Raw genomic sequence first — 26,151 nt, forward strand, 5'->3', positions numbered from 1 at the left:
CACAGCTCCAGAAGGCTGTTGGTCCGGAGATCACCAAGACAGATTTAGTCCCTGCCTTTCAGAACCTCATGAAAGACTGTGAGGCCGAGGTGAGGGCAGCGGCCTCCCACAAGGTCAAAGGTCGGTGCTTGGCAGGGAGGAGGAGGGGAGAGGAGGAGGGGGTGGGCCCTTGGATGGTGACAGACTTGCTCAGTCCTCTCCTTTCTTTCTCCACCCACAGAGTTCTGTGAGAATCTCTCTTCAGACTGCCGGGAGAATGTGATCATGACCCAGATCTTGCCCTGCATCAAGGTGGGTGGATGGGGCAGCCACAGGGGGAGCTGGGATGAGGGTGGAGCTCTCATTTTCCTCCAGCTCCGCATTGTAGAAGCTCCTCATCCCTGGGCCTCAGTCTCTTCCTCTATGTCCAGACTCGGTGTCTTAGGTCCTCCTAACCCACTTTTGAGAAAGGTCCTCCGATGTTAAGGCCAGATTGCCTTTACACCTCATTTTGATCAAAGCGTTCTGCACTGAGAAGTATCAAATAGAATGAGCATTTCTTTTTACCTAGAGTAGCAAAAGAGGAGCATTGGGCGAGACTCTGGATTCCTCATATTAGCCTTTTTGTTAAAAAAAAAAATCCAACCCTTCTGCAGTAGAACATCCACAAAGGTGATGGCTTTGTGAGCATAGGCAAAGCCACTTCTGCTCTTCCCATTTTACAGGTGGTGAAACTGAGGTTCAGAGGAAGCTGGGGGACTTGTCCCCTTCCCAGGGGCTGAGGGAGCTGAGCAGGCCTTGTGGTGGAATGTTGACAAGGTCACCCAGCCAGCTGATCTTAACTCAGGCCTGGGAACTCCCCGCCCCCCCCCCCCCAACGTTTTGATAATGCCATTTTAATGTAATCCATTTCCTTTATAATCTAAGGCAATTTATTTTATGCATTTAAAAATGGGGTCTCTAGACCTTCCTAGTCTTAACTCTTGCCCTGAAACCTGTGGGTCTTTGTGTTGTGAGCAGGATGTGGGGGAGGGGGTCAGGGTGGTGTGTTGGAGGAGTGGAAGTGGTTCTGTGAGGCCAGGCAAATGGTGGGGTGCCTGTTTGGGGGCCTGGTAGGCTAGCAGTGGGGACTGGAGTGTTCTTTTCCGGGAGGGGCATTTGCCCCTGGTAGGAGGTTTGTGATGCTGCATTTGAGGAGCAGCTGAAAGCAATGGGGAGACATGGACTGAAGAAGAGAAGTTATGGTGGGGAGGTGATCAATCCTGACTCCTGGGCGAAAGCCTTTGTTGGGCCAAGCTCCGCTGACAGGCCAGGGCCAATGAAGGGGATGGGAGGCTTGACTGTGACCAGAGAAAGGGTAGGGTTGAGCAGCCCCTGGCTCGCCCCTGTGGGGATAAGAGGGACTTCAGGCCAAGTTTCTGAGGGTTCTTTGGGCTCGACCTTGACCTCTTTAGGGGCACAGTTGGATTGAACCCACATGGTGGGTATTTCCTCTGGTGTCAGGTATTTGGACTTGTGGGAAAGAAAGAGAGAGCATGGTGGGCCAGAAGAACTCTGGAGGCTTGAACTGACACTTGCTGGCTGAATGACCTTGGGCAGGTCTTATAACAGGTGTAGGTCTCATCTTCAGGTGACCAGATAATTGAGGGCCCCTCCAGCCCTCACATCCTGGAAACATGAGTTAGTGAGAGCACAGCCTCACCCATCTGGAATCTGGGAACTCTACCTAGATACCACATGGGAAGCTGCCTAGGTTGATTCACTCTGAGAAGGAGACTAGGACCCGGGACTCCAGAGGGGTGGGGAGGGGTGGCAGTGGGTACTTTCCCTGAGCTTTGTGGGTAGTGGAGGCAGGAGGGGCTCTGGGTGTGTAGCTTCTGATCCAAGTCTCAACCTTTCTTCCCTTTCTCATCCCCCAGGAGCTGGTGTCAGATGCCAACCAGCATGTGAAGTCAGCCCTGGCCTCAGTCATCATGGGCCTCTCGCCCATTCTGGGCAAAGACAACACCATTGAGCACCTCCTTCCCCTCTTCCTGGCCCAGCTGAAGGATGAGGTGAGTGTTCCAGGGGCCAGATGTTTGGTTCACGGGAGTGTGAGGAGGTTACAGTCTCAAGGATCTCGAGATTAAGGGTCCAGAGTGAGGGAGGAGATGGACCTGCTGTCCGCTGCCCTGGTCCCATCCCATCTGGAGTGTGGTGTCCCCTTCTGAAAGCTCCAGGATAAGGATGGGCATTGATGAGCTGGAGCACATTCACAGGAAGTGACCGAGTGAGTATGTGGTGTGTGAGGGTGTGTTTGGGGTGTGCGTGTGTGTGTGTGTGTGTGTGTGTGTGTGTGTGTGTGTTTGGTGTATGAGTATGTGTGGGGTGAGTATGTGGGGTATGTGTGTGGTATGTGTATGTGTGGTATGAGTACATGTGGTATGTGTTTGTGTGTATGGTCTGTGCATGGCATGTGTGTGTGTGTGTGAGTATATGATTGTGTGTGTGTGTGGGTGATGTGCTATTTTTATGTATGTGTGGTGTGTGTGTGTCTAATGAACACTTTGCATGGACTCATGACTGCTTCCCAAGCACCCCTGTCCTCACATCCTGCGTCATGTGGGGGGGGGTGGGGGTGGTACAGCCCTAGGTGTTTGGTAGTGGCCACGCGGGGGGTTGCCTGCTATCTCTGACCTTTTGGCTCTCGTGCTTTGGTCTCCCCTTAGTGCCCTGAGGTCCGGCTTAACATAATCTCCAACCTGGACTGTGTGAACGAGGTGATTGGGATCCGGCAGCTGTCCCAGTCCCTGCTCCCCGCGATAGTGGAGCTGGCCGAGGATGCCAAATGGCGGGTGCGACTGGCCATCATTGAATACATGCCCCTGCTGGCTGGGCAGCTGGTGAGTATGAGGGAGGCCAGACACCCAGGACCAGTCAGACCAGGCATCAGCACAAGAGGGAGACATTGGGGAAGGAACTGTCTGTTGGCCTCTGGACCGCTTAAACTGTCCTTACCACAGGGGTCAGGTTCCCGTTTCTTGGGGCCCTTGTCCTAGGCATGTAACATGTGCCACTGTCTGGGTTTCAGCAACTGGTCTACCAGCTTATCTCAGTGAGAAGGAAGCTGATTAAAGAGTCACTTGGAGTCACTCCTTGGACTGGGTCCGTGGTCAAGGGGTGGGGTCCAGGTCCATGGAGATGGCTCTACTGCTTACTGGCTAGACTTGGGATCCTGTGGACCTCAGTTTCCTGAGCTTTAAAAAAAAGAGGTTGTTAAAACAGGATGACCCTGGAGTTCCCTTCCAGGACTTTGATGCTCTGATGGGGTTGGGGCGGGGGACTTACTTAGCTGATGGTGGAGCCCCTAAGCTGTCTGACAAGAGTGGTAGGAAGCCACATGATCAGATTTGTCCACAACTCCCAAAGATGTTTAGAGCTTTAAAGGAAATGGGTAAAAAAATAGTTTGATGTTGCTTGAATATCAAAGTTCTAGCTCAGAGCTCAGGTAGTGGATGTGAGCTGGGGGTGGGTGAGCATGGTGGGGGGTGGGAACAGGCTAGGACGAAGGAGCGACCCAGGCCCTCAGCTTGGCCCTGGGTGATTGTAGGCAGCTCCGAGGCCGGAGTTTCTAATTGGGCTAGGGTGGCAGGCTGGGAAGGAGGTGACTGGATCTGAACCCCATCTTGACTTGTGACAGTGGACGTGGGGCTCCTCTGAGTCTTCTTTTCCTTTTCCTCTCTACCTCAGGGGGTGGAGTTCTTTGATGAGAAACTGAACTCTTTGTGCATGGCCTGGCTGGTGGATCATGGTGAGTGGAAGGGCCCTTCTGCTGCAAGATGTGACTAGGGAATGAACCCTTCTTTCCTGCAGTTTCTACCCCCATCTTCATGTTCCTGGCCCTCTTTAGTGACAGGCCAGGCCAGGGGAGGGGAGAGGAGCCTAAAGGGAGTGAGCTCTCCAAGGTGCTGAGCTGGTCAGGGAGGTGAGGCCAGCACAGGCCTGTGCACCAGCCTCTGCTCTCCTCCTGAGCTATCTGGGTCCAGTGGTCAGATATGGGTTAGGATCACTGGTGGGGACCCTGGATGCAGTGGTGGACTTGGGCCTTCTTAATTTAGGGTCTCAGTTTGACCAAAGCAATGCCCATTCAGTGAAGAAGGCTTAATAGGAAATGAGACAAAAAATGGACCCCGAGTCCCACCGAAAGGAACGGGGCATTCCCCCACTCCAGCTGGCTTTCTCTGACTTTCCCCAGGCCTCCATCTAGTTGGCTTAGGGATTGGCTTCATGGGAGTTGGGCAGGTGGACAGAATGACCCCTTCTGGGATGATCCTGTGAGCCCATCTACCTTTACAGCCCTTGCTAGTGAATATACCTCCACTACTCGATGTAGTGTCACTGAGAGCTCCTTGAATTTGAAGTGAGAAGAGCTGAGTTCAAATCTTGATTGTGGACAAACGGAAGGAAGAAGAAAAGGAAAAAGGGATGAAGGAAAGAGGGAAGAAAGGGAGGAAGAAGGAAAGAAAAAGCATTTACTCCTTTAAGTGCTGGGGATTCAGAGAAGCTTGTTTAGTGGGAGGGGCAGTGTTTATAGGGTGGTGACAGTGGTGATAGGATGGCTCTTGTGGCAGTGGCAGGGAATCTTGATTTGAAAGGAATGAGCATATCAGTGGAGTAGGGGAGTGGGTTGACACACCCTTGGCCACCTCTGAGGGAGAGTTGACTTATTGTGACAGAACTGGAGAGTTGGGGAGAAGGGGGGGGTGGCGAGTCAGGGAGTCGGAGGGCGGAGGTCTCCAGTGTATTTTTGGACAAGTCACACTCCCCTTTTCTGGGGTTTGGCTTCCTTATTTGTAAAACAGGGCTGCCAAACATCCTCCTACATTGTGACCTGCTGACCTGTGCAGATTAAAATGTCATTGGGAAATATTTAATAAAAATATAAATACAGTATAATGTAGGTGCTCTTGGGCTCCTTGTTCTCACCTTGGTGACCCTGTTTCTATCAGACTTGGACACTTCTTGTATTTAGGATGTTTTGAGGTTCCTCTTTGTTTCCATGATCTTTGAGCTCCAATTTCCCACTATTTTGAGTCCAAATCCAAGTGTGTACTTCTCCCCTCTCCCCCTTCCAGTATATGCCATTCGTGAGGCAGCCACCAGCAACCTCAAGAAGCTAGTAGAGAAGTTTGGGAAGGACTGGGCCCATGTCACCATAATTCCCAAGGTCCTGGCCATGTCTGGAGACCCCAACTATCTGCATCGGATGACCACACTCTTCTGTATCAATGTAAGAACCCTGGCCCTCACATTGGAAAGGAGAAAGATAGGCACCTTGAGGGAGAAGAGATGGAGGGAGCTGGGGGGCTTGGGACCTGGCTCACTGGGAGCCATGGGAAAAGCTGCTTCTGCTAGGTCAGGGCCTGTGGGAGGAGGGTGGGGGGAAGCTACTAGGCAATTGGGCACAGAAGAGACCAGACCTCCTCTCTCCCCAGGTGTTATCTGAGGTCTGTGGGCAGGACATCACCACCAAACACATGCTGCCCACAGTCTTACGCATGGCCGGTGACCCTGTGGCCAATGTCCGTTTCAATGTGGCCAAGTCCCTGCAGAAGATTGGGCCCATCCTGGACAGCAGGTAAGTCAGGGGGACTTTGAGCAGGGGAGGAAAACCACTTTCTTTGCCTTTGACCAAAAATGAACTCTTCCCTGATACCAGCTGTAGAGGCTGATCAGTATGCCTCCCCAGCTTCTCACATCCCTTCCTCTTGGATTTCCATTCTGCCATCTGTGTCCCATAGTCTGGAGATCTCTGACTTCTTCGTAGGTCCCCTGCAGCTCTCTGAGACTGTAACCTATGACTTCTGTGGGTGGCCCACCCCTTCTGTCCCAGAGAGTGCTGATGTCTCCATGGTGTGTCCTTCATGGTCTTTTGAGACCATTTCTCAACATGGAGTCTGCTGAGGTACATGTGTACCCCTTTTTCATCCCCTTTCTCCTTTTCTGCCAGTACGCTCCAGAGCGAGGTGAAGCCCACCTTGGAGAAGCTGACCCAGGATCAAGATGTGGATGTCAAGTACTTCGCTCAGGAAGCACTCAGTGGTATGGCTGCCCGGGAGGGCTGGGGGAAGGGCTGCCTCGGGGAGGGGCTGCAGGAATGTTTTGGGGGGGGGCACTGGGGCATCTGAGTCTGTCCTATAAGCTCACTAAAGGGGTCCCTCTCTCCCTTCTTGTCTTATTCAGTTCTATCTTTGGCCTGATGATGGAAGAGGAGAGAACCAGTGTTTCTGCCCCCCTCCCTGGGTGGTGGGGGGCACCGTTGGCTCTGACTCCCAGTGCATGGTCTGACCCCTGGCTTCCCTCCCTCTCTCCAGCACGGCTCCCCTCCTTCCTCCCTGCTCTCCTGGGGGTGGAGGGCTGCACTAGGCTAGGGGCCCCAGGGGGATGGACAGAGCGGCTGCAGAAGGAGTGGAGTGGCCTACCTGCCCGCCTGCAGGGTGGGAGTGATAGGGCAGGATGGGGATCACCCAGTCCCTGGTCCCTGCTCCTGCAAGGGGGACCCCCCTTCCCCAGCCCCTTTCCTCATCCTGCTCTCCCCTTAACCCCCCATGTGGGTGGTTTATCGTGTCAACTGTGTGGTTTTAATTTTGTTCCTTTTTTCTTTTCACGGAAAAATAAATGGATGGAACTATCTGATTTTGTGTCTCTAACCCTGGGATGGGGAGGGGGTGGTAAAGGACCTTCCTCAGACCTTTCCCTTTTGGTTTTCTACTTAGCTCAGCATCTGTTAGATGCCCCTGAGCCCTGGCCCCTTATATTAAGAGGGATACTGGTTGGAGGTGTTGGTGGGGGGCGCACTGGTACATCTCTACTGGGAGTTCCCTCCCTATGGAGGAGTCTCCCTCCACCCCATCTCTGTGTGGCTCTGGCCCCCGGAGGCAAGGTGAAGAGTACAGATAATCTGGGAGAGTTAAGGGAATGGGGAGCCAGCTGAAAGATCGTCCCCTAGAGGAGCTAGTGATGAACAGATGAGTCCTGGTTGATACCTGGCCTGGAGGTCAGTGCCCTCATCTGAGAGCCTAAGGAAATTCAATGACTGGACCAGGGCCTCAGATACAGAACAGAGCGACTGCTGTAACTGTTGATCTGGGTTCCTGTGCCCAGGGCTGGCCTGCATCATGGTTGGCAGTTTCTTGGAGGGACGCAGGCAGAGGACATGTGCTAGGAGCTCAGCTCAGATTGCAGGTCTCCCCTGGCCTGCCAGCAGCAGCCCCTCTAGTCCACCTTGCTGCACTCCCCTTTCAAGGACCCTTAGGACCTGGGCAGAGCACAGGGCATCTAAATAATGGTGCCAGGCCCAGCAGGTATATTGGAATAGAGAGCTGCTGTGAGCATGGAGCCAGAAGGCCAGGCCTGGAAGGGCCCTGTGAACACTGGTTGGGTGACGGCTTTAGATTGTTCGGTTGTGTCAGACTCTGGGGTGTTCTTGGCAGAGATACTAGTGTCATTTGCCATTTCCTTCTCTGGCTTAATTTACAGATGAGGAAACTGAGGCAAGCAGGTTAAGTGACTTGTCCAGGGTCACCCAGCTAGCAAGTGTCTGAAGTCAGACTGCAGTCACCAGCACTGCTTGGCTCTGTCCCCCTCATTATGTATTTGGCACTTTATGATTTATCAGAAGGGGCTTTTCATGTGGTAACTTAGCCCCTTAGAGGAAGGGTCCTTCAGGGTAATCTCGGGCAAGTCCTCGTCATGTCCTGGAGACAAGCCCAAAGGACACAGACAAAGTAGGGAGTGACCTCAGGCATCTCTAACAAAAATGTCCTGGTTGTGTGGGGATTGCTGGGCCCAAGTGAACTCCTGTTTAGAGGAAATGGGGGGATGGCCAACAGGTTGCTCCCGGGACTGCTCATCCTCCCCTCCTCTGGACCAGGGTGTAGCAGGAGGCTGCACTGTTCCATTCCCCCTTCCTATGGGAGACTGGGCAGCAAAGACCTGGCCCTGCCAGCACCGCCTTCCCCTTTCTGGGTCTATGAAGTAGGCAGCTGGATGAAAGACATCATTCAGGTGGCCCAGTATAGAGAGCTGGCTTTGGAACTAGAGGGTTTGAGTTCAAATCCCAACAATTTGTTCTTAGGAAACCTGGCACAAGTCACTTCCCCTTGCTCAGCCTCAGTTTCCTCATCATCTAGAGGATTGAATTTGCTCCTTTTTAACTTGAGATGTACAGTTCAGTGGTTCAGTTGTCGTGGTTGAGTCCTACCCTTCATGATCCCAATGTGAAGGCTGGTATATGACCAACGGGTCATAGTTGTCATCTTTCAGGTTGCTGAGCAGTTTTGGGATGGTCACCAGGTACAGAGGGAACTAGCAGAAGAAGACTGTAACCAACTGCTATAAGGACCTGGAAGGGCTGGTTTGACCTCATTGCCTTCCATGCTAGGCCAGAGCGGCCACCGATGATGAGTAGAGACCTTGCAAAGTGGCCACTGATGATGAGTAGAGACCTTGCAAAGCCAGCCACAAAATTGACAGCCACCTGAGACTTGTACCTCCTCATTGCCTGCTCCTTCTGTAACTCTCCATGGATCATAGTTGTAGTAACAGTATGTCAACTCAGACACCTGAATGCCAGACCCCAGGTCTCAGGTCCCAATGGCCAACAGGGCTATCTGGCATTGTGTGTGGTAGTTCCAGGCCCATAAAGACTGGAGGATGCATACACAGCGATGGCAGGAGGTCAGGTTCAGCAGGAAGATACTAAAGGTGTAGACCATGTGATCTAAAGGCCAGTGGCCCAAGGCAAAAGTAACACATTACTTGGTAGGAAGGCAGTGAAGGTGATGTCAGTCACATCCAGGTTGAGGAATTAGATTCTGGTGATGTTTTGGAGAATGTGAAAGCTAGATCCCTAATCCACTGCCAACCATGCCCAGGATGGAGGTCACTGAAAGGATGACCAAAAACAGGTTGTGGGTAAATGTAAACCCTGCTAAGGGGTTTGAAGGAACCACTAATGAATCAACTGGAGGAGAGGATGTCTCCATGTTTGCTCACTTGTCAATTAGCCAACCTACATTATTGCTAATAGCAGCAAAGCATGTTTCTATAAACAGAAAACCCAAAGAAGTTAAAGTCTAAAAGCAAGTACGTGGCAAGGTCATGTGGAGTTGGATCCAAGAAAAAAGCAAGAACCCTAATTTTGGTTGTGATTTAAGTCTTACAAAGTATTGTTCTCAAGTTCTCATCTTACCTTTTGAAGATTTCCACCCACTGCTCCTGGGGCCTAAGAATAAATTTCCTCGTCTTCATGATTGTCTTTCAAATATTTGAAGACAGACCCCATGAACGTCCCTAATTAAAATATTTCTCCCCAAATCAAGTCTACAACCCAAAGGCTGAAAACAAGACTTCAGTCTTCTTTTATGCTTTCATTTTAAGGAAGTCTACCTGAAGCATCAATTGTACAGGTATGTGGTCAGAAATTATATAAATTTATATTGTATTTTTATGGAAAAAATTAAACAAAATAAAATGAGAGTTCTGGTGTTTTTTTTTTTTTCCTGGATCCAAATCCACATAATCTTACTAAGTTTTCCTTTTTTTTTTTTTTTTTTAGTGGGATGGGGTTTTGTTCATATGTAAACCTCTGACCTTAGAGAGTACAGCCTCCTAGTGATGGATTAGACCCTGGAAAAGTCCTGGGACTGGGAAGCAGAGCACACAGGTTGAAACCCTAACTCTTCTGCTGTTTGTCTCTGACCTTGGGCAAGGTACTCATCTTTGATTCTCAGTTTTCCAACTGTAAAATGAGAGGGACTTGGTGATCCCAGTCCTATGACCAAAGCCTGCAAGTCATAATCATATCTCTTCTGATTCCTGCTCTTTTCTGAGACCCCAGCTGTCATGTTCTTCCTTCCTTCATATCCCCATATTCTTCAGCTTCTCCCTTTGCATCTGTGCCCCACAGATGTCCTTCCTCTCCTCAAAGTCCCTGTGACCCATGCTCTTAGCCTGTAATGATGGATGACTCTTCTCAGATTATATCTGTAAAATAAACTGGAGAAAGAAATGGCAAAATGGGGCCATGAAGACTTGAACGTGACTGAAACAATAGAGCAACAACTTTGAACTATTAAGAGCCACATAAAGGTCAAGTCACCAAGTATTAAGTGCTTACTGTATACCCATATGTGTTTTGCTAAATGCTGGAGATACAAAGAAAGCCAAAAATAGTATTTGCTTTCAAGATATTCACTCTCTAATATAGGAGACAACATGCAAACAACTTCGTAGAAATGAGATATCGACAAGATAAATTGGAGAATTGGAGTGTAGGCATTACAATTAAAGGGGGAAAGATATATTATTGAAGGAGGGACTTCAGGAGAAACTTGAGGGAAGCACGGAAGCCAGGATGTGGAGATGGAAAAAGGCTTCAGGCCAGGAGATGGAGAAAAATCCAGTTGTGGACAGCCAGTGAAATTGCTTGGAGTCTTGTTGAACAGCCACAAGGTTGAGATCAGTGTCATATCTCAGGGTATGTGAAAGGGAGGAAAATGTAAGGAGATTGGAAAGGTTATGAAGAGCATTAAAAGCCAGAGGATTTTATATTTGGTCTTGGAGGTAATAGGGAGTTTACTTTATAGAGGGGTGATGAAGTCAGACCTGGGCAACATGGTGACACAAAACACTGGACCTGAAGTGGGGCAGACTACTCAGAATTCAAGTCCAGCCTCAAGTCACTTCACCCTGATCTCAGTTTCCTCATCTGTAAAATAAGCTGGAGCAGGAAATGGCACAAACTAGTCCAGTATCTCCACTGAGAAAATTCCAAATGGGATCACCAAGTTGGACAAGACTCACAAAAAAAAATCAGATCTATGGTTTTTGGGGAGATCAATTTGATAGATGGGAAGGGTTGTCCTCCAGTGGAGAAAAACTGGATGTAGTGAGACCAAGGCTATTCCAAAAGTCAAGGCATGAGATGATGAGACCATGAACCTGGTTATTTGTGGCATCAGAAGAGTAGGGGACACAAGTCAGATTTTGTGAAAGTAGATGCAGCAGGACTTGACAGCTGATTGAATCTGGGGGGTGAAAGAGTAGGAGTTGAGGATGACTTCATGGGTTGAAGCCAGTTTGACTTGGAAGATGGTGGCTCCTTTGGCAATATTAGAAAAATTGGATCAATGCCAAGCAATACAGCTAGCTCCCCTCAACAAAACTCTTCAAACAGGTCCAGACAATACACCAGATCAAACCTTGATGGGGAAATCAAATGAAAAGTCACAGTGACTCATTTTTCCAGCTTGGGTTGACAGGGAAAGAAATGGTTCTGTAGAAACTCAGGTCAGGAGTCTGCCAGGAGCATGTCAATCAGAGCATTCCAGCATAGGGAGAGGTTGGGCACCTACTGGGGCCCTGTAATAGGAATGTGTAATTCTCAGTTTTGTCGCCCACTACCAAGTTCCAGGTCACAGATGGAGACTGGAATGAGGAAAGGACCTCCACCCAGCAGTGATATTCTAACTATGGAGCAGCCACAGGTCCTATGCAGAATACTGGGAGAGGAACAAATCAGAAGCAAGGAGCTTCTGTGTGGTGTAGACCCTGTGAGCAGAGTGGGGTCTCAGAGTTCCAACTTCTGGCACATTCTGAAGCATGCAAAGGAGTAACCAGGGTGGTAATCCCCCTTTGGTTATTCTGGACCAATAAAGCTTCCCAGCTGGGAAGGCTGAGTCCAGTAGCATCTACTGTTGTTCAGATTTGAACCCCATTCAGGAGCTTTTAGAGTTCATCCTTCCCCATGTCTGGGGAGCTGGGGTGGGAGTGGCACAGCAATCAAACTTTTCTCTGGATCAGACACTTTGGGAGCACTGGAAGTTTGCATTTTAGCTGCCCTTGAAATCTTGAAACATCACAAAACTCAATACAATCTGAAGTCAGAAAGGAGCCTGAAAGTATAAGCAAACAAAAAATGAATCCATAGTATGATTATAGGGACAAGAATGCTCAAGACAAACATAGAAGAGAATGACTCCAAGACATCTAAAAGTAAATCAGCTTCAGCACAAAGTCAACTTAAATTTCTGGAAGAGAAGCAAGAGTTTTGTTTTTTTTTTTTAAAGGAGTCTAATATGTTTTTTAGAAATAAAATGAGAACAAGAGAGAAAAAAAATTGGAGAAGAAATGAGAACTATCGAACAAAGAATTGAAAAGAGAATGAACAGCTTGGTATGAGGCACAAAATCTGTCCTTGCAAAGTCCCTGAAAGTGTGAATGGACCAGATGGGAGCCAATGACTCCACAAGACAAAAAACATTTTTTTTATTACATAAATATTTGATTTGTTTTCCAATTATATACAATAGTAGTATCTACCTATCATTTTTATAAGGTTTTGAATTTTACAATTCCTCCCTCCCCCCACAGAAGGCAATCTTATAATCTTTACCTTTTTTCCATGCTCTCATGGATCAAAATTGAGTGTGTTGAGAGAAAAAACATATTCTTGAGGAAGAAATAAAATAATTGAGATAGCAAAATTATGTAATCCATGAGAACTTTTTTTTAAAAAATTGAAGGTAATAATCTTTGGGCTTTGTTTATTTTAGGGTTTTTTTAATTTTAGGGTTTGGTTTTTTTTTTGCAAGGCAAATGGGGTTAAGTGGCTTGCCCAAGGCTACACAGCTAGGTAATTATTAAGTGTCTGAGACTGGATTTGAACCCAGGTACTCCTGACTCCAGGGCTGGTGCTTTATCCGCTGCCACCTAGCCACCCCTGGGCTTTGTTTAAACTCCACAGCTTCTTATCTGGATACAGATGGTATTCTCCATTGCAGATCCTCTAAAATTGTCCCTGATGATTGCACTGATGGAATGAGCAAGTCCATCAGGGTTGATCATTGCCCCCATGTTGCTGTTAAAGTGTACAGTATTCTTCTGGTTCTGCTCATCTCACTCAGCATCACTTCATACAACTCTTTCTAGGCTTCTCTGAAATCCCATCCCTCCTGGTTTCTAATGGAACAATAGTGTTCTATAACATACATATACCACAGTTTGTTCAACTATTCCATTTGATGGACATCCCCTCGATTTCTAATTCTTTGCCACAGAGTTGCTGTGAATATTTTTGTACAAGTGATGTTTTTACCTTTTTTTTCATAATCGTTTCAGGGTATAGACCCAGTAATGGTATTGCTGGATCAAAGGGTATGCATATTTTTGTTGCCCTTTGGGCGTAATTCCAAATTGTTCTCCAGAAAGGTTAGATCAATTCCACCAACAATGCATTAGTTTCCCAGATTTCCCACATCCCCTCCAATATTGATCATTATACTTTCTGGTCATATTGACCAATCTAAGAAGTGTGATGTGGCACATCAGAGGACAACAAGAAACATTAAGGAAAAATCAAAAGACTGAAAAAAAGAAGAAAATATAAATATATTAGAGCAAAAGCAAGAGATCTGAAAAGTAGGTTGAGGAGAAAAAAATTAAGTAATTGTACTCCTTGAATATCATAACTGAAAAGACCTAGATATCTTATTTCACGAAATTTTTTTTTGTTTTTTGCAAGGCAGTGGAGTTAAGTGACTTGCCCAAGGTCACACAGCTAGGTAATTAAATGTCTGAGGTTGGATTTGAACTCAGGTCCTTCTGACTCCAGGGCCAGTGCTCTCTTGACTGCGGCACCTAGCTGACCCCTTATTTCAAGAATTCTTAAAAGAAAACTGCCCAGATCTCTTAGAATGAGAGGACAAAGTGGAAATAGGAAGGATCCACTGGTCATCTCCTGAAATGAAACCTCAAAATATAAACTTCCAAGAACATTTTAACCAAAGCCTAGCATTTCCAGGTTACAAAAAAATGTTAAGTAGCCAGAATAAAAGAATTCTAGAATCAAGGGACCATAGTCAGGATCACACTTGCAGGCATGGATAGAGAGGAACTTGGAATATGATATTTTTTTTGAGAGAAAAAGAAAAAAAATGTACTTAAGTCTGTTTGGTTTCCATCAGCTCTATCTCTGGGATGGATTGCATTCTTTATCATAAGTCCATCAGAGAAATGGCTTCCATATTTTCCCCCCACAGTTGCTATTGCTAATTGCATTTCCTTCTGTCCATGGAATATGATATTCTAAGGCAAAGCATATACGCTTATAGACGTGAGTGATTTACCCCATAAAACATAGTGCAACCGGAGTGGTGATAGTGGTGGGGAAATAGACTTTTAATGAAAAAGAGGAGTTCCAGGCATTTCTCATGAAAAGACTATGCCTTTAGAGAAACATTGAAGTTCAAGCACAGAAGCTGAGAAACATTAAAGAAAAGGATAAACATGAATAAACAGTCATAAGGGATAAATCTATTTAATTTCAAATATGGGGAGTTGATACATGTGTCCCTTCTGAACCCGATCATTATCTAGAGTCATAGAACGAATCTAATTAGACAGAAGGCTGAGAATGATTCTATTAAGTCTTAATGAGGTTAAGAAAAGAAAGGAAAGAGAAGGAAGGGGAATATATCAGGGAGAGAAGGGAAAGGAAATTTGGGGCAATTTTCTCATAATTAGGGTACACATAATTAGGGTAGACAACTACACAAACAAGGAGGATGGAGCAACAAACTCTAAACTGATCTAAAGAAGAAAAAATTGGGAACAGAAATATATTTTGCTCAACAGGGAAATGGGCAAAGGGGAGAAAGGAGAAGAGGGAATCAGAGAGAGAGGGTAAATTACAAGAGCAATTAGTTCTAAGCAAAACCAACTATAAGGATGTATAGAAATATTTGTAGCTTATTTTTAGTAGCAAAGAATTGGAATTTTGAGGGTGTGACCAAGGTTATGGTGTATAATTATGATGGAATATTATTATAAGAAATGGCGAAGAGATTAGTCTTCACACAAAGACTCATGAAATGATTCTGAATAAAATGGACAGAAAGTGGCAGTATATAGATTATATAGTATATAGTATATAGAGTTACTGGGCCTGATCCAGCCTCAGACACTTCCTAACAGTGACCCTGAGCAGGTTACTTCACCTTGTTTGCCTCAGTTTCCTCATCTATAAAATGAGCTGGAGAAGGAAATGGTTAACCCCTCTAGTATTTCTGCCAAGAAAACCCCAAATGAAGTCATAGAGTTGGACACAACTGAAAATGACTGAATAACAATAAAAATGATACTGATGAACGCCCCTGAGATTTTTGTTCTGGATTTAAAGTTCATGTGTTCAATAGTGTGAAGTTAAACTCTTTAGACTCTGTCTCTGAGGATACAAAGAATAGTTCTCAACTTTTTACTTGTCAAAGCCAACATTTTCTTGACCAACTGAAAAATACTTTTCCTGTAACACTTTAACACAGTAGATTCTTTTTGGATTCTGGTTCACCATAGTTGGTGAAATGGTTGATCATCATCAAGATATGAGTCATATTTTTCCTAACACAGTATGCAAATGGTCTCGAGCCCTCAGTTACGTAGGTATATATGGAACACAAATCAAAGAGAGATACGATAATTTTGGGAGGAAGACACCAATACCTAGAAGCATAGGGCAATGAACAAAAGACTTCAGAATCAGGAAGATTCAAGCCTTATATCTGACCTTTGGTAAGTCACTGACCCTAGTAATGGCCCAGTTATTAAAAAAGCTTTGATTCTCCCACAACTTTCTCCACAATCCACCTCCCCCACTCCTGGCTTTTTACCTCTCTTGTATGTGTATTTTGTCTTACCTCATTAGAATGTTATTGTGGTTTGTCCTTCATTCTTAAAGAGGACCATGACATCAAGGAGGGGGTGCCATGACCTGCAAGTGAATTGGATTTGAGTGAGGGGGACTGTACTAAGTCACCAGTCTTAGTCTTTCTTCTGGAGTCATCTGGGTTCAGTGGCCAGATGTGGATCAGGATGACTAGAGATGGCCCTGGACACAATAGGGGATCTTGGCCTTCTTAAACTGAAGTCGTAACAAGTTTTAGTTTGACTGTGGCAAGATCCATTTGGTGATTATGGCTAGGAAAGAAATGAGGTGGAGAATGGCCTCTTTTACTGAGTCAAAAAAAAAATCAGTTTGGGAGGGGAAGACCCTCAGAATTTCTGGCCAAAACAGAAATAATAATACCTTGAGGAAAGAGACTGTTTTTCTTTTTGCTTATCTTTATGATCCCAGCCCTTAGCACAGTAAGTAACCTGACACACAGTAAGTACAAAGGCTTGTTGCCTTGCCAAGTGAATGTTCCTTATCTAAAGCTTAGATGAATGCCTCAAGATGATTGTCTGGACTTGAAGGACTCATTAAGGAAGCTGTCAGTATAAATTCTGAAATAATGAGAAAATAAAACGATCATTCTCTTCTCCCTTCCCCTCTCCCCCTACTGCAGCTCTACAGCTCTTTCTGGGTCTGGATCAGGAGTCATGACTGTTGTTGTTCAGTCACTTCACTCTCTGTCACCCCATTTGGGTTTTTCTTGGCAGAGAGACTGGAGAGGTTTGCCATTTCTTTCTTTAGGCATTTTACAGATGAGGAAACTGAGGCAAACATGGTGAAGTGAGTAGCTCAGAGGAAGTTTAGGAATTCATACTCTGAAATATCAGACTGCAAATATCAGAGCTTGATTCATTATTTTATTGTCTAGGTTTAGGAAAGTGATGGAGAAAAATATTAATAGTGAAAATTAAACTTAAAAATGTGTTCTCTATACACCCCTCCCCCCAGGATTATTGTTAAATATTTACTAGCACACCCCTGATCCTTTTTGGTTCCAGTTTCCCTTAATTTGGTGATTCTGAGGAATGAAAGCCCTCTTCCTCTTGGTCTTTACAAATTGGGTGGGAGGGTGTTTGGAAAATATGCCACCAAAAATTGGGGAAGAAGTGGATGTGGCCAGAAACAACTATTGCATTTTAATTTCATCTTTTTGAAAACTCAATCCTAAAGCCAGTGCCTTAGGACACTTAGTCATACTGCCTATGGGGCAGCATTTTGTAATGCATCAGTTTTCAACCTTTTGGACTCAGTTCACTCTTAAAAATTATTGGGTGGGGGCTTCCCAAGAGTTTTGTTTATATGGATTATATCTATCTAGTATTAGGAATTTAAACTGATATAATTTAAAAATAGTATATGCATTGCAGCTCCTCTCAACAGTTCAGAGAGCTAGGACAGCTCTAGGAGACCTGCTCCACACACTGCTAGCCCCATCCGGAGAAAGAAAAACCAAACCAAACCAAACCAAAAAAACCCCTACAGAATCTGAATGGACACTACATTCACTTTTTAAAAAATTAGTCTTATGCATTTCTTTCCTGTCTCATGGTTTTCTTTCCTTTCCCTTAATCCTAATTCCTCATACTGAAAATGACACACAAATGTGTATGCAAAATATTCACATGACTGAACGAGGGTGGGAAGGGAGAGTGGAAGGAAATTATGTAACTTTAAAATATGCATATGCATATGGATGAATGTTGAAAAAACTTTCATACCATGTAATTGGAAAATTAAAATAAAATAACAATTGAAAAAATAGTTTACTTTTGAAAAATAATAGACCCATTTGTTCAATCATTTTCAGTCGTATCTGATTCTTTGTGACCCCCCCCCCTTATTTTTGCAGAGATACTAGAGTGGTTTGCCATTTCCTTCTCTAGCTAATTTTACAGGTGAGGAAACTGAGGCAAACAGGGTGAAGTAACTTGTCCCATACCTCATAGTTAGCCCATCCAGAGCCAAATTTGAACTTAGGTCTTCCTGACTTCAGGTCAAATACTCTTTCCACTGTGACACTTAGCTGCCCTATATAAACTCAATACATACTAATATGATTAGAAAATTTGAATAAAAAGAACTATTCTCCCCTAAAATAATTTTTAGAAGCAAAAACCATTAGAAGAATGGCACTGTTTTATATGGATTTGCAAATCTCTTTAATGTCTGGCTTAATGAGAGATAGCTTAATTGTCATATTTTCTTTTGAATGCAAACTGTTACAATATGTTGTTTTGGTTGGGATATAGAAAGAAAATCTGGCCTCATACAGATATGAAGTGGGAAAAGGGGAATATTTAACAGGCAAATGATGCCAGCTGGGTGGTGCAAAGTATAGAGTCCTGGACCTGTAGTTAGGAAGATTCATTTTCTTGAGTTCGAATCTGGCCTTAGACACTTCTTAGCTGTGTGGCCCTGGGCAAGTCACTTAACCCTCTTTGCCTCAGTTTCCTCATCTGTAAAATGAACTGGAGAAGGTAATGGCCAACCACTCTAGTATCTCTGCCAAGAAAACCCCAAAGAGTTGGACATGACTGAAAAACAACTGACCACCACTAACCACAGTATCGAGAATAGAAAATTAGTCTTGAAGCCAAGATTTAATTTAAAGTCCTGCCTTGGACAAATATTGATTGTGTGACTGATTCAGACTTAATCTCTCCACAGGATGAGTTCCAGGCTAGGAAAAGGGGCCATTGGAGCCTACCAGAGACTATATTGAAGCCCCTCACTTCAAGCAGCCACTTCAAGCAGTATCAGAAGTTGGGGGCACACCCCTTGAAGTCAGAAGATCTGTTTGGGTTAGAAACCTAACCCTTGAAACTACTTAAGACCTATGTAATTTTGAGGAAGGATTTCAGTTGTTTAGGCCTCAGTGTCCTCATCTGCAGCATGGAGGGATTGGACCAAATGATCTCCAAGCCCTTTCCAGCTCAGGTATCCTAAGACATCTTGGGATGCTTCAGTTTAGATGACATAATGAGACACCTAGTGACCATTCATTTCAGCAAACTCATTTCACAACTGAGAACAATGAGGTCCACTCTGCAACTCAGGGCTCTCTGAGGTATATAGGAGGCTTCAGAAAGAAGAGGCTGGGAAGCAGTGATTCTAGGACTCCAGTAGCTAGGGGAGGAGGGGTCTGGGGAGGGTCAGTCATGGTTAACAAGGGAGACTCATGGGGAAAGTGACCAGAGTCAAATGGTCAGTCCACGGAGAACATGGGGTTGAGTGGTTGGAAGGCTTGAAGGAAATCCATGATCAGTCCCAATCAGCAGGCATACTTATTTGTGCTGGTCACTATATTTGGTGAAGGGGGTAGGAGGAGAAGAAAGGTAAAGCCAGTCCCTGCCTTCAATCTAATGGTTATTGGTGTGTTCCAGGTGCGAGTATGATGGAGAACTCTTCAGTGCTCCCTCCAAACACTTTAGATACCACCTGCCCCACAGAGTCATCACAACTGGCTGTCCCTGAGGCCTTATGGATCATCTCTATCATCATCTTCTGCTTAGTCTTTGTCGTGGGCATAACCGGCAATGGACTGGTGATCTGGGTGGCAGGCTTCCAGATGACTCGCACAGTCACCACTGTTCTGTTCCTCAACCTGGCTTTAGCAGACTTCACCTTCATTGTCTTTCTGCCATTATACATCACTGGGATTATCCGGAAGAAACTCTGGTATGTGGATAAAGCCTTCTGCTCAATAGTTATTATCCTGGCTAACTTGAATATGTCTGCCAGTGTCTTCCTGCTGACCCTCATCTCTCTTGACCGCTGCGTCTCTGTCCTCTGGCCGTTGTGGGCCAGGAAACACCGCACACCACATCGGGCAGCTCTGGGTGCTATAGGAGCCTGGATTTTTGCCTTGGCCTTTACTATACCAACAGTCAACTTCAGGACCACAGAGGTTGGAGTGAATGACATTGACTATTGCTACTATGAATTTACTCCCTGGATTGGGACAAGAGATAATACAGTATACAATGATGCCCTGTATAAAAGCCACCAGTGGCCACTGGCACTCAGCCGCTTCATCCTCAGTTTTGTGATTCCACTCCTCATCATCAGTGTCTGCTGTGGCCTCATCACAGTCAAACTCTTGAGTAGAATAAACAAGATCAAGTCCAGACGACCCTTCAAGATCCTCACAGCTGTGGTGGCCGCCTTCTTCCTCTGCTGGTTCCCTTGCCACCTGGAGCGCCTAATAGAAGCTTCTATCTGCAGCCATCCACAGCTTACAAAGGTTCTGCCCTACCTGAGCATTCTTTCCACCCCCCTGATATTTGTCAACAGTTGCCTCAACCCTTTACTCTATGTCTTTGTGGGCCAGGACTTCAGGGCGAGACTGCTCAGGTCCCTGCCAGCTGCCCTAGAGAGGGCTCTGAGTGAGGAGTCAGCCCCGATTGGCACCACAGGCAATAGTTCCACCTTGGCATCTCCTGACAAAAATGCAAAGTCCCAGGATCTATGAGGAAGCACCTTTTGTCTGGTCTTTCTGAGAGCCCTGTCTGATAGTCTCTTTTCTCCTCCTAACAGTCTGTGAACTGTGTTCCAATTTCTAAAACCCTTTCTGGCTCTTATCTTTTGTGTTTTCAACCTCTCCCTCTTCATTAATTGCAGCCAGTATACCTTTTGATGATAATATTCCATGTTCTATGCCACATGGTTCCCTCCATGTAGGCTCTGGTCTTCTATATTGTATGTTCTCTAAGATCATAAAGTTGTAGAGAACATCTCACCCAAGGGTTCCTAGTAGCAGTGAAACCACAGGTCCAATAAAGATGCCTCTATAAGTAAAAACTGTGATTTCCTATGGCATGATGGCTGTGTATTGGTGTAACCATTCTGGGAAGTAATTAGAATTAAGTTTTCTTTTAAATGACTAAAGTGGATCTAATCTTTGATCTAGAGATTCCACTGGTAGGCATATATCTCAAGGAGATCAATGGTCATAGAGCCTTCATTACATTACTTTCTGTCAGGGGGATGAAGGAGGGAAAGGAGGGAGGGATGAAAAAAAGAACGTTTGCTGAAAACTACCATTATCTGTAGTTGGAAAAATAAATAAATTTTAAAAAGGAGTTAAATGGTAAAAGCAAGGGTCTTATGGATAAGATACCAAAATGTTTATAGCAGCAAAGAGCCGGAAACAAAGTAGACACTCATTGATTGGGGTTAGGCTAAACAAATTGTGGTACATGAATATAATAGGAAATTACTGTCCAGTAAGAAATGATGTCTATGAAGACCACAGGGACACACAGGAAGACTTAGATGAACTGATGCAAAAAGCAATTTCAGGGTCAAGAAAACAATATGCAAAATGATTGCAACAATGCCAATGGAGAAAACCAAAAACTGAATGCCACACATTTCTCCAAAAGAGAGATATGAAAATAAACTTTCCTCCCTTCATTGCCAAGTTGTCGAAAGAATACTGTTTATAATATTACACTTGACACTTGGCTGACAGTTTTGCTAAACTTCACCTGCTTCCCCTACCTCTTTTATTCATTGCCATAAAGGCTCTTTTAAGGGAGGAGGAGAGATGAGTATTTTGGTAAATGAAGGTGATGCAAAAACAAAAGACATTAATAGAGATTGAAATGTTTTTAAAAAGAAGAAAAAACTATGCTATTGCAATATATCAAAAGCCTGAATTTATGGGTCTGGGGAAAAAGATGTCAAAGATTAAAATAGCCATGAGGAATGGGGGCACAAGTCAAGTTACTAAATTCTAATATTTTAATCTTTAGAATTTGAATTCTAATATTTTTATCTCTGAACCAGACTAGAAACTGGCAACCAGAGGAAAAAGCCACAAGATACCATTTTGAGGTTAGTGAAAGTCAGTTGATCAAACAGCTAGAAATTATTTCTAGTCAATTAGAAAGTTACAGGCCTGTGCTACATGTATGAGAGAAAGAGTTTGAATAGAGCATCACCTGGTGGTAAACTCAAAATTTGTTTAGCTCTGAACAATTTCAAATCCCTTGACTAGGGTGTTTGTGTGTGTGTGTGTGTGTGTGTGTGTGTGTGTATGTGTATGTAGGTAGGTAGGGGGTTATTGGGAAGCGATGACTGAAAAAAATCATTTTAAAATAATAACAAAAGCTAGTGTTTATCAATTTAAGGCTTGCAAAGTTTTAAAACTATATCTATATCTAAGTTCAGTTGAGCTTCACAACAACCCTAAGATATAGGGGCCCTTATTACATTCATTATACAAATGAGAAAACTGAGGTAGACAGAGGTGAAGAGACTTTGCACAGTCACAAAGGAAGTGTCTGAGGTCAGATTTGAACTCAGGACAATTAGTCTTTCTGCTTTCAGGTTTGGTGCACTATACACTGTGCAGTCAGTCAGTCAACAAACATTATTCTGAGTTTACTCTGTATCAGGCTACTGTGATAAAGGATTCCAGGCATGTGCCCAGTCCTTGAATAGGTCCAGAATTGGGGGAGAGGGGGTTTGTCCTGTTTGGACATCAGGATGCCAGAATTGCTGCCTCAAAGAGGGGACAAAATGTAAGATGACTGGAAAGATCTCAAGAAGCCAGGTTTTGAAGAACTCTGATCTTTCATTTAGAATTAAAAGAAATCGCAGAGGGCATCAAACTTAGTCCTCCCATTTTACAGAGAAGGAGACTGAGTTCCAGAGAAGATGAGTGACCTTGTCTAGAGTCACATATCTAGTAGGCATATGAGGCAGGATTTGATTCCAGAAATCCCTGTTTCCAGGAATCCCTGATTCCAGGTGCTACTCTCTTCACTAGATCAAAGATAAATGTGAAGTCCTAGCCCTAGTGTTAAAAAAAATCCAACCTATGCAGCATTTATTTAGTTTGGCATCCTATATGGGAGCTGTTTATAATGCCTCAAAGCCTTTGCAATGATAATATCAAAGATCACTGATCATACATCATCATGACAGATACAATAATGATAATAAAGTTTGAAATGTTGCAAGAATTACCTAAAAGAGACAGAGACATGTTGTGAGCACATGCGGTTGGAAAGATGGTGCCAATAGACTTGCTCAATGAAGGGTTGCCACAAAGCTTTAATTTGTAAAAATTCAATATTTACAAAGCACAACGCAGTGAAGCACAATGAACTAGGTATACCTCTTGTGAATAGAAATACTTTGCAATTTTTAAAGAATTTCAGAAATTTCAGTAGTGTTATTATTGTTCTTCCAATCTGGTGATGATTTCGATTCTGTGAGTCTTCTGCCATACCAGTAATGTTGGCATAGATTTATAGATGTGTGCTGGTAAATATTTAGCAATGATCCCAAAGGGGGAGAAATGTATGTACATACTTGGAGGTAAAATCTGCATCATTAACATTTTCTTAAGTCTAGGCAGCAAGCCAAGCCCTGATTTCTAGCCTTTGTTGATTGCTTGCGCTGGAAATTTAATACTCAGCTCTAAATCCTGGTCAGTACTGACTCCATGGCACTCCTGATTTCAAGGTTGGGGGAAAGAGTCAAGAAAAGAAAATTATTCTCTGAGGAGTTAGGTCTCTTAATGAAGCCAAATGGATGTGACCTGGAATCATGGGGGATGAGGATGAAGGTGGTCTGGGCCAAGTCACAGAGCTCTTAAAACTAAGCAAAGTATTTTATCTATGACATTGCTTTTGAGTCTTCCAATGATCCTGTGAGAGGAGTCATTTTTATCCCCATTTTATAAATGATGAAACTGAGGCTGAAAAAGGTTAAGGTTAAATGACTTTCCCAGCATCTACTGGATCAGATGATCTCTAAGTGATAAAGGATTCTATGTATTGACATAATGATATGGGAGGACCTTTAATACTCTCATACTCCTTGGGCTTTAGAACAAGAGAAAAATTCTGGAGCATATTCCATGCGTCTAGGAAAGTGCCCTGGTTCCTTGCCAAAGGACATGACTGTTTTCTTCATCCTTATGACTTGGGTTGTACCAAAGAGGATGGGGTTGAGAGTTAGGAGGAACCACTTCATTCTAGGTTAGAAGAGGAGACAGGAAAAGGGCTCCTTTCTCTTCTTTCTGGTGGACCAACCTCTTGGAACACATTCAATGCCGAAACTGCTTTGGTGGTGGTGGGGGGGATTTTTCTTCTTTCAGTTCTCAGTAGCAATAGCAACCCATATCACAAACACGTAGCAATCATAATCAACCTTTGAACCTTGTTCTCTCTCTGTGTCCTGTCTCTCTTTGTCTTTGATTCTGTTCCTTTGTCTCTGTCTTGCTGCCTCTGCCTCTGTCTCTCTCTCTGTCTTTGTCTGTCTGTCACTTTTCCTCCTTCCCTAGGCATAGATCTATGAACATCAACCAGTGGTGATGAGAAATTTCTATCTATTTCTGAGTTCTGGAGTTCCTGGCATCCAGAGCTGGTGCTGGTGACTCAGGGGGAGTTGCGTCCTAAAATAACACCACTCCTGGGAGAGGAGTTCTACTGGCAGAAGGGTGCTGTACCTGAAAGGCTTAAGAATAGCAAACCATGCTTGGTTGAACTAAAGATGTGAACCTACTGTTTTTTGTTGCTTCTAACTTTCTGGACTCCAAATCTTGGCCTGAACTTTCTTGCCATCTCCTGGGGCCTCCTCATCATGAGCATCTCTCCCTCATGCCAGCCCCTTTCTCCCATTGGTGTATTTCTTCCTGTACCTCCATTTTGGGGAGGGGTTTAGGCTTGTCAACCTTCATTTCTCCCCTGATTTTATAGATTCCAGCACAATGCATTATCCCTTCCATATCTCAGGCCTTAGAGAGGGGTGCACACATGATCTAGAAAATCATGTAAAATATTTTGCCTTTAGAAAGAAATCTGAATTTTAAATTTTTTCTTCTATGGGGTATTTACTTTACCCTTTGTATTCTATGAGCAAGACAGAATTGAAGCTGAAAGGAAATGTGAGATATAGTAACCACCCCAGGTTTCACTTGGACAATTTGCGCCTGACCTGTGGTGGAGCATTCCAAGCTCGTATTGGTCTGATTAGTCTCTCATCTCCAACATCGTGATATCATTTTGGTCTTCCTTGATAGTGAAGGACAAGGACCAACTATCCAACCAACCAACCAATAAATCAAGCAACCGACCAGACAACCAACAGTACCTTATTGTAAAATTTAGGTAAAGCATTTGGTCATAGGCCCTGTGTTGTCTACTGGCCTTTGTGTGTCGTCTGCAAAACTCTCAAAAATTCCTATTTAATTTCTTCTGTTCAACCCTCGACATATAGTGAAACCATGATGGGGAAAGTCTCAGTGTAAAAGGGATATCTATACCCCTCTTCTGGGTACTTTATTCTCCTTCCCTTTTTTTAGCTCCCTTTTCTGATTAGAATGTAAGCTTCTTGAGGGCAGGAACTATTTTTGTTGTAGCTTGCATTAACAGCCCTAGTTCTTCCCATAGTGCCTGACATGGTAAGTGATTAAAAAATACCTTTTGCTTTGTGTCTAGGAGTTTACATTCTAAAAATATCAGAAAAGACAACATATAAAAGGAAGCAGGAAAAACGGAGGTGGTGGAGGGAGTAGGTGGGAACAAGTTGGAGAGACAGGAGCTGAAAGCCAGGAGGGGAGTGAGCCTACGGCTGTTTCAGACAGTTCTTTAAATGGGGGTTCCAGGCAGTAACTCATCAAATGGGAGAAACTGTCCAGCCCAGCTGCAGGGCAGGGAGAGTTCTCCAATGGGAGAAGGCAGTTGGGGAACAGATGGAAAAAAGTACAGAATCTGTCTAGTTTCCATTTGCTCTCCATGCTTGGGATGAATATTATTCTATTTCCTCATACTTGTTTCAGTCTGTGTTCTTGTTGGAATTTATTATGAGATGAGGTGGAGACTGAGGTACATTTATACTTTTTGGGCTTAATGCTAGTATGTTTCTCAATGACACCAATCTTTCCTACTACAGTAGGCAGAGTGATTTAGTTTTTCAGGAAGGATAATTGATTTTCATCTTTCTCTGACCTCTCCCTCTACTTCTGTCATCTTCTGAATGGGTTAAAGGGTATTGACATTTTATATTAACTCTGAATAATCCAAAATGGTTGTATCAATTGACAAATCTACTAAAAATGTATTTAGTATGCCTCTCTTCCCATAACTCTCCCAATGCTGACCATTCTCATCTTTTGTTAGTTTTGTCAATTTTCAGGATTTAAAAAAAATAACAATTGCTTTTGCTGTACCTTCCCAATAAAAAGTTTTTCTAAAAAAAGGTAATGTAGTTCAATGCGATAATTGATAATGGGGAGCTCACCAGTGGGGGCTCATGAATACTAGAAATGCTAGCAATTCTTCAGGGTTATCTCTTAGAACTCTGAGAAAAGGAGTAGTACAAGTAGGAATTGGGGAACTGAACCCAGAATGTATCCTACATAGGAAGGTGGTATCTTGAATGTTCTC

The 26,151-nt window shown here is 44.4% G+C and overlaps 2 protein-coding genes across 4 annotated transcripts in view; both read left to right on the forward strand.

Annotated features, from left to right (window-relative positions):
• Window positions 1–6,651, forward strand: part of LOC141509713 (uncharacterized) — a 35,542-nt gene extending 28,891 nt beyond the window's left edge. The window contains exons 7-15 of the mRNA XM_074219448.1: window positions 6–120; window positions 221–291; window positions 1,899–2,033; window positions 2,688–2,861; window positions 3,709–3,769; window positions 5,094–5,248; window positions 5,454–5,596; window positions 5,969–6,060; window positions 6,202–6,651. Of these exons, the coding sequence (XP_074075549.1) occupies window positions 6–120; window positions 221–291; window positions 1,899–2,033; window positions 2,688–2,861; window positions 3,709–3,769; window positions 5,094–5,248; window positions 5,454–5,596; window positions 5,969–6,060; window positions 6,202–6,218 (963 nt within the window). The 3' untranslated portion in view covers window positions 6,219–6,651. The remainder of the gene's footprint in view (window positions 1–5; window positions 121–220; window positions 292–1,898; window positions 2,034–2,687; window positions 2,862–3,708; window positions 3,770–5,093; window positions 5,249–5,453; window positions 5,597–5,968; window positions 6,061–6,201) is intronic.
• Window positions 6,652–6,748: 97 nt separating this feature from the next.
• On the forward strand, window positions 6,749–25,976 carry LOC141509714 (formyl peptide receptor-related sequence 4-like). Of its 3 annotated transcripts, none has more exons than XM_074219449.1 (3): window positions 6,749–15,588; window positions 18,416–18,685; window positions 19,132–25,976. In XM_074219449.1, the coding sequence occupies exon 3, from the start codon at window positions 19,140–19,142 to the stop codon at window positions 20,217–20,219; it is 1,080 nt and encodes a 359-aa protein (XP_074075550.1). In that variant the 5' UTR covers window positions 6,749–15,588; window positions 18,416–18,685; window positions 19,132–19,139; the 3' UTR covers window positions 20,220–25,976. The 3 variants fall into 3 exon arrangements, with proteins under 3 accessions (XP_074075550.1, XP_074075551.1, XP_074075552.1); XM_074219450.1 differs by having other exon boundaries at window positions 18,416–18,549; XM_074219451.1 differs by lacking the exons at window positions 6,749–15,588; window positions 18,416–18,685 and adding an exon at window positions 18,710–18,815.
• Window positions 25,977–26,151: the final 175 nt, after the last annotated feature.

The sequence above is a fragment of the Macrotis lagotis genome, chromosome 1, assembly GCF_037893015.1.
Source record: "Macrotis lagotis isolate mMagLag1 chromosome 1, bilby.v1.9.chrom.fasta, whole genome shotgun sequence".
Taxonomy (NCBI): Eukaryota; Metazoa; Chordata; class Mammalia; order Peramelemorphia; family Peramelidae; genus Macrotis; species Macrotis lagotis.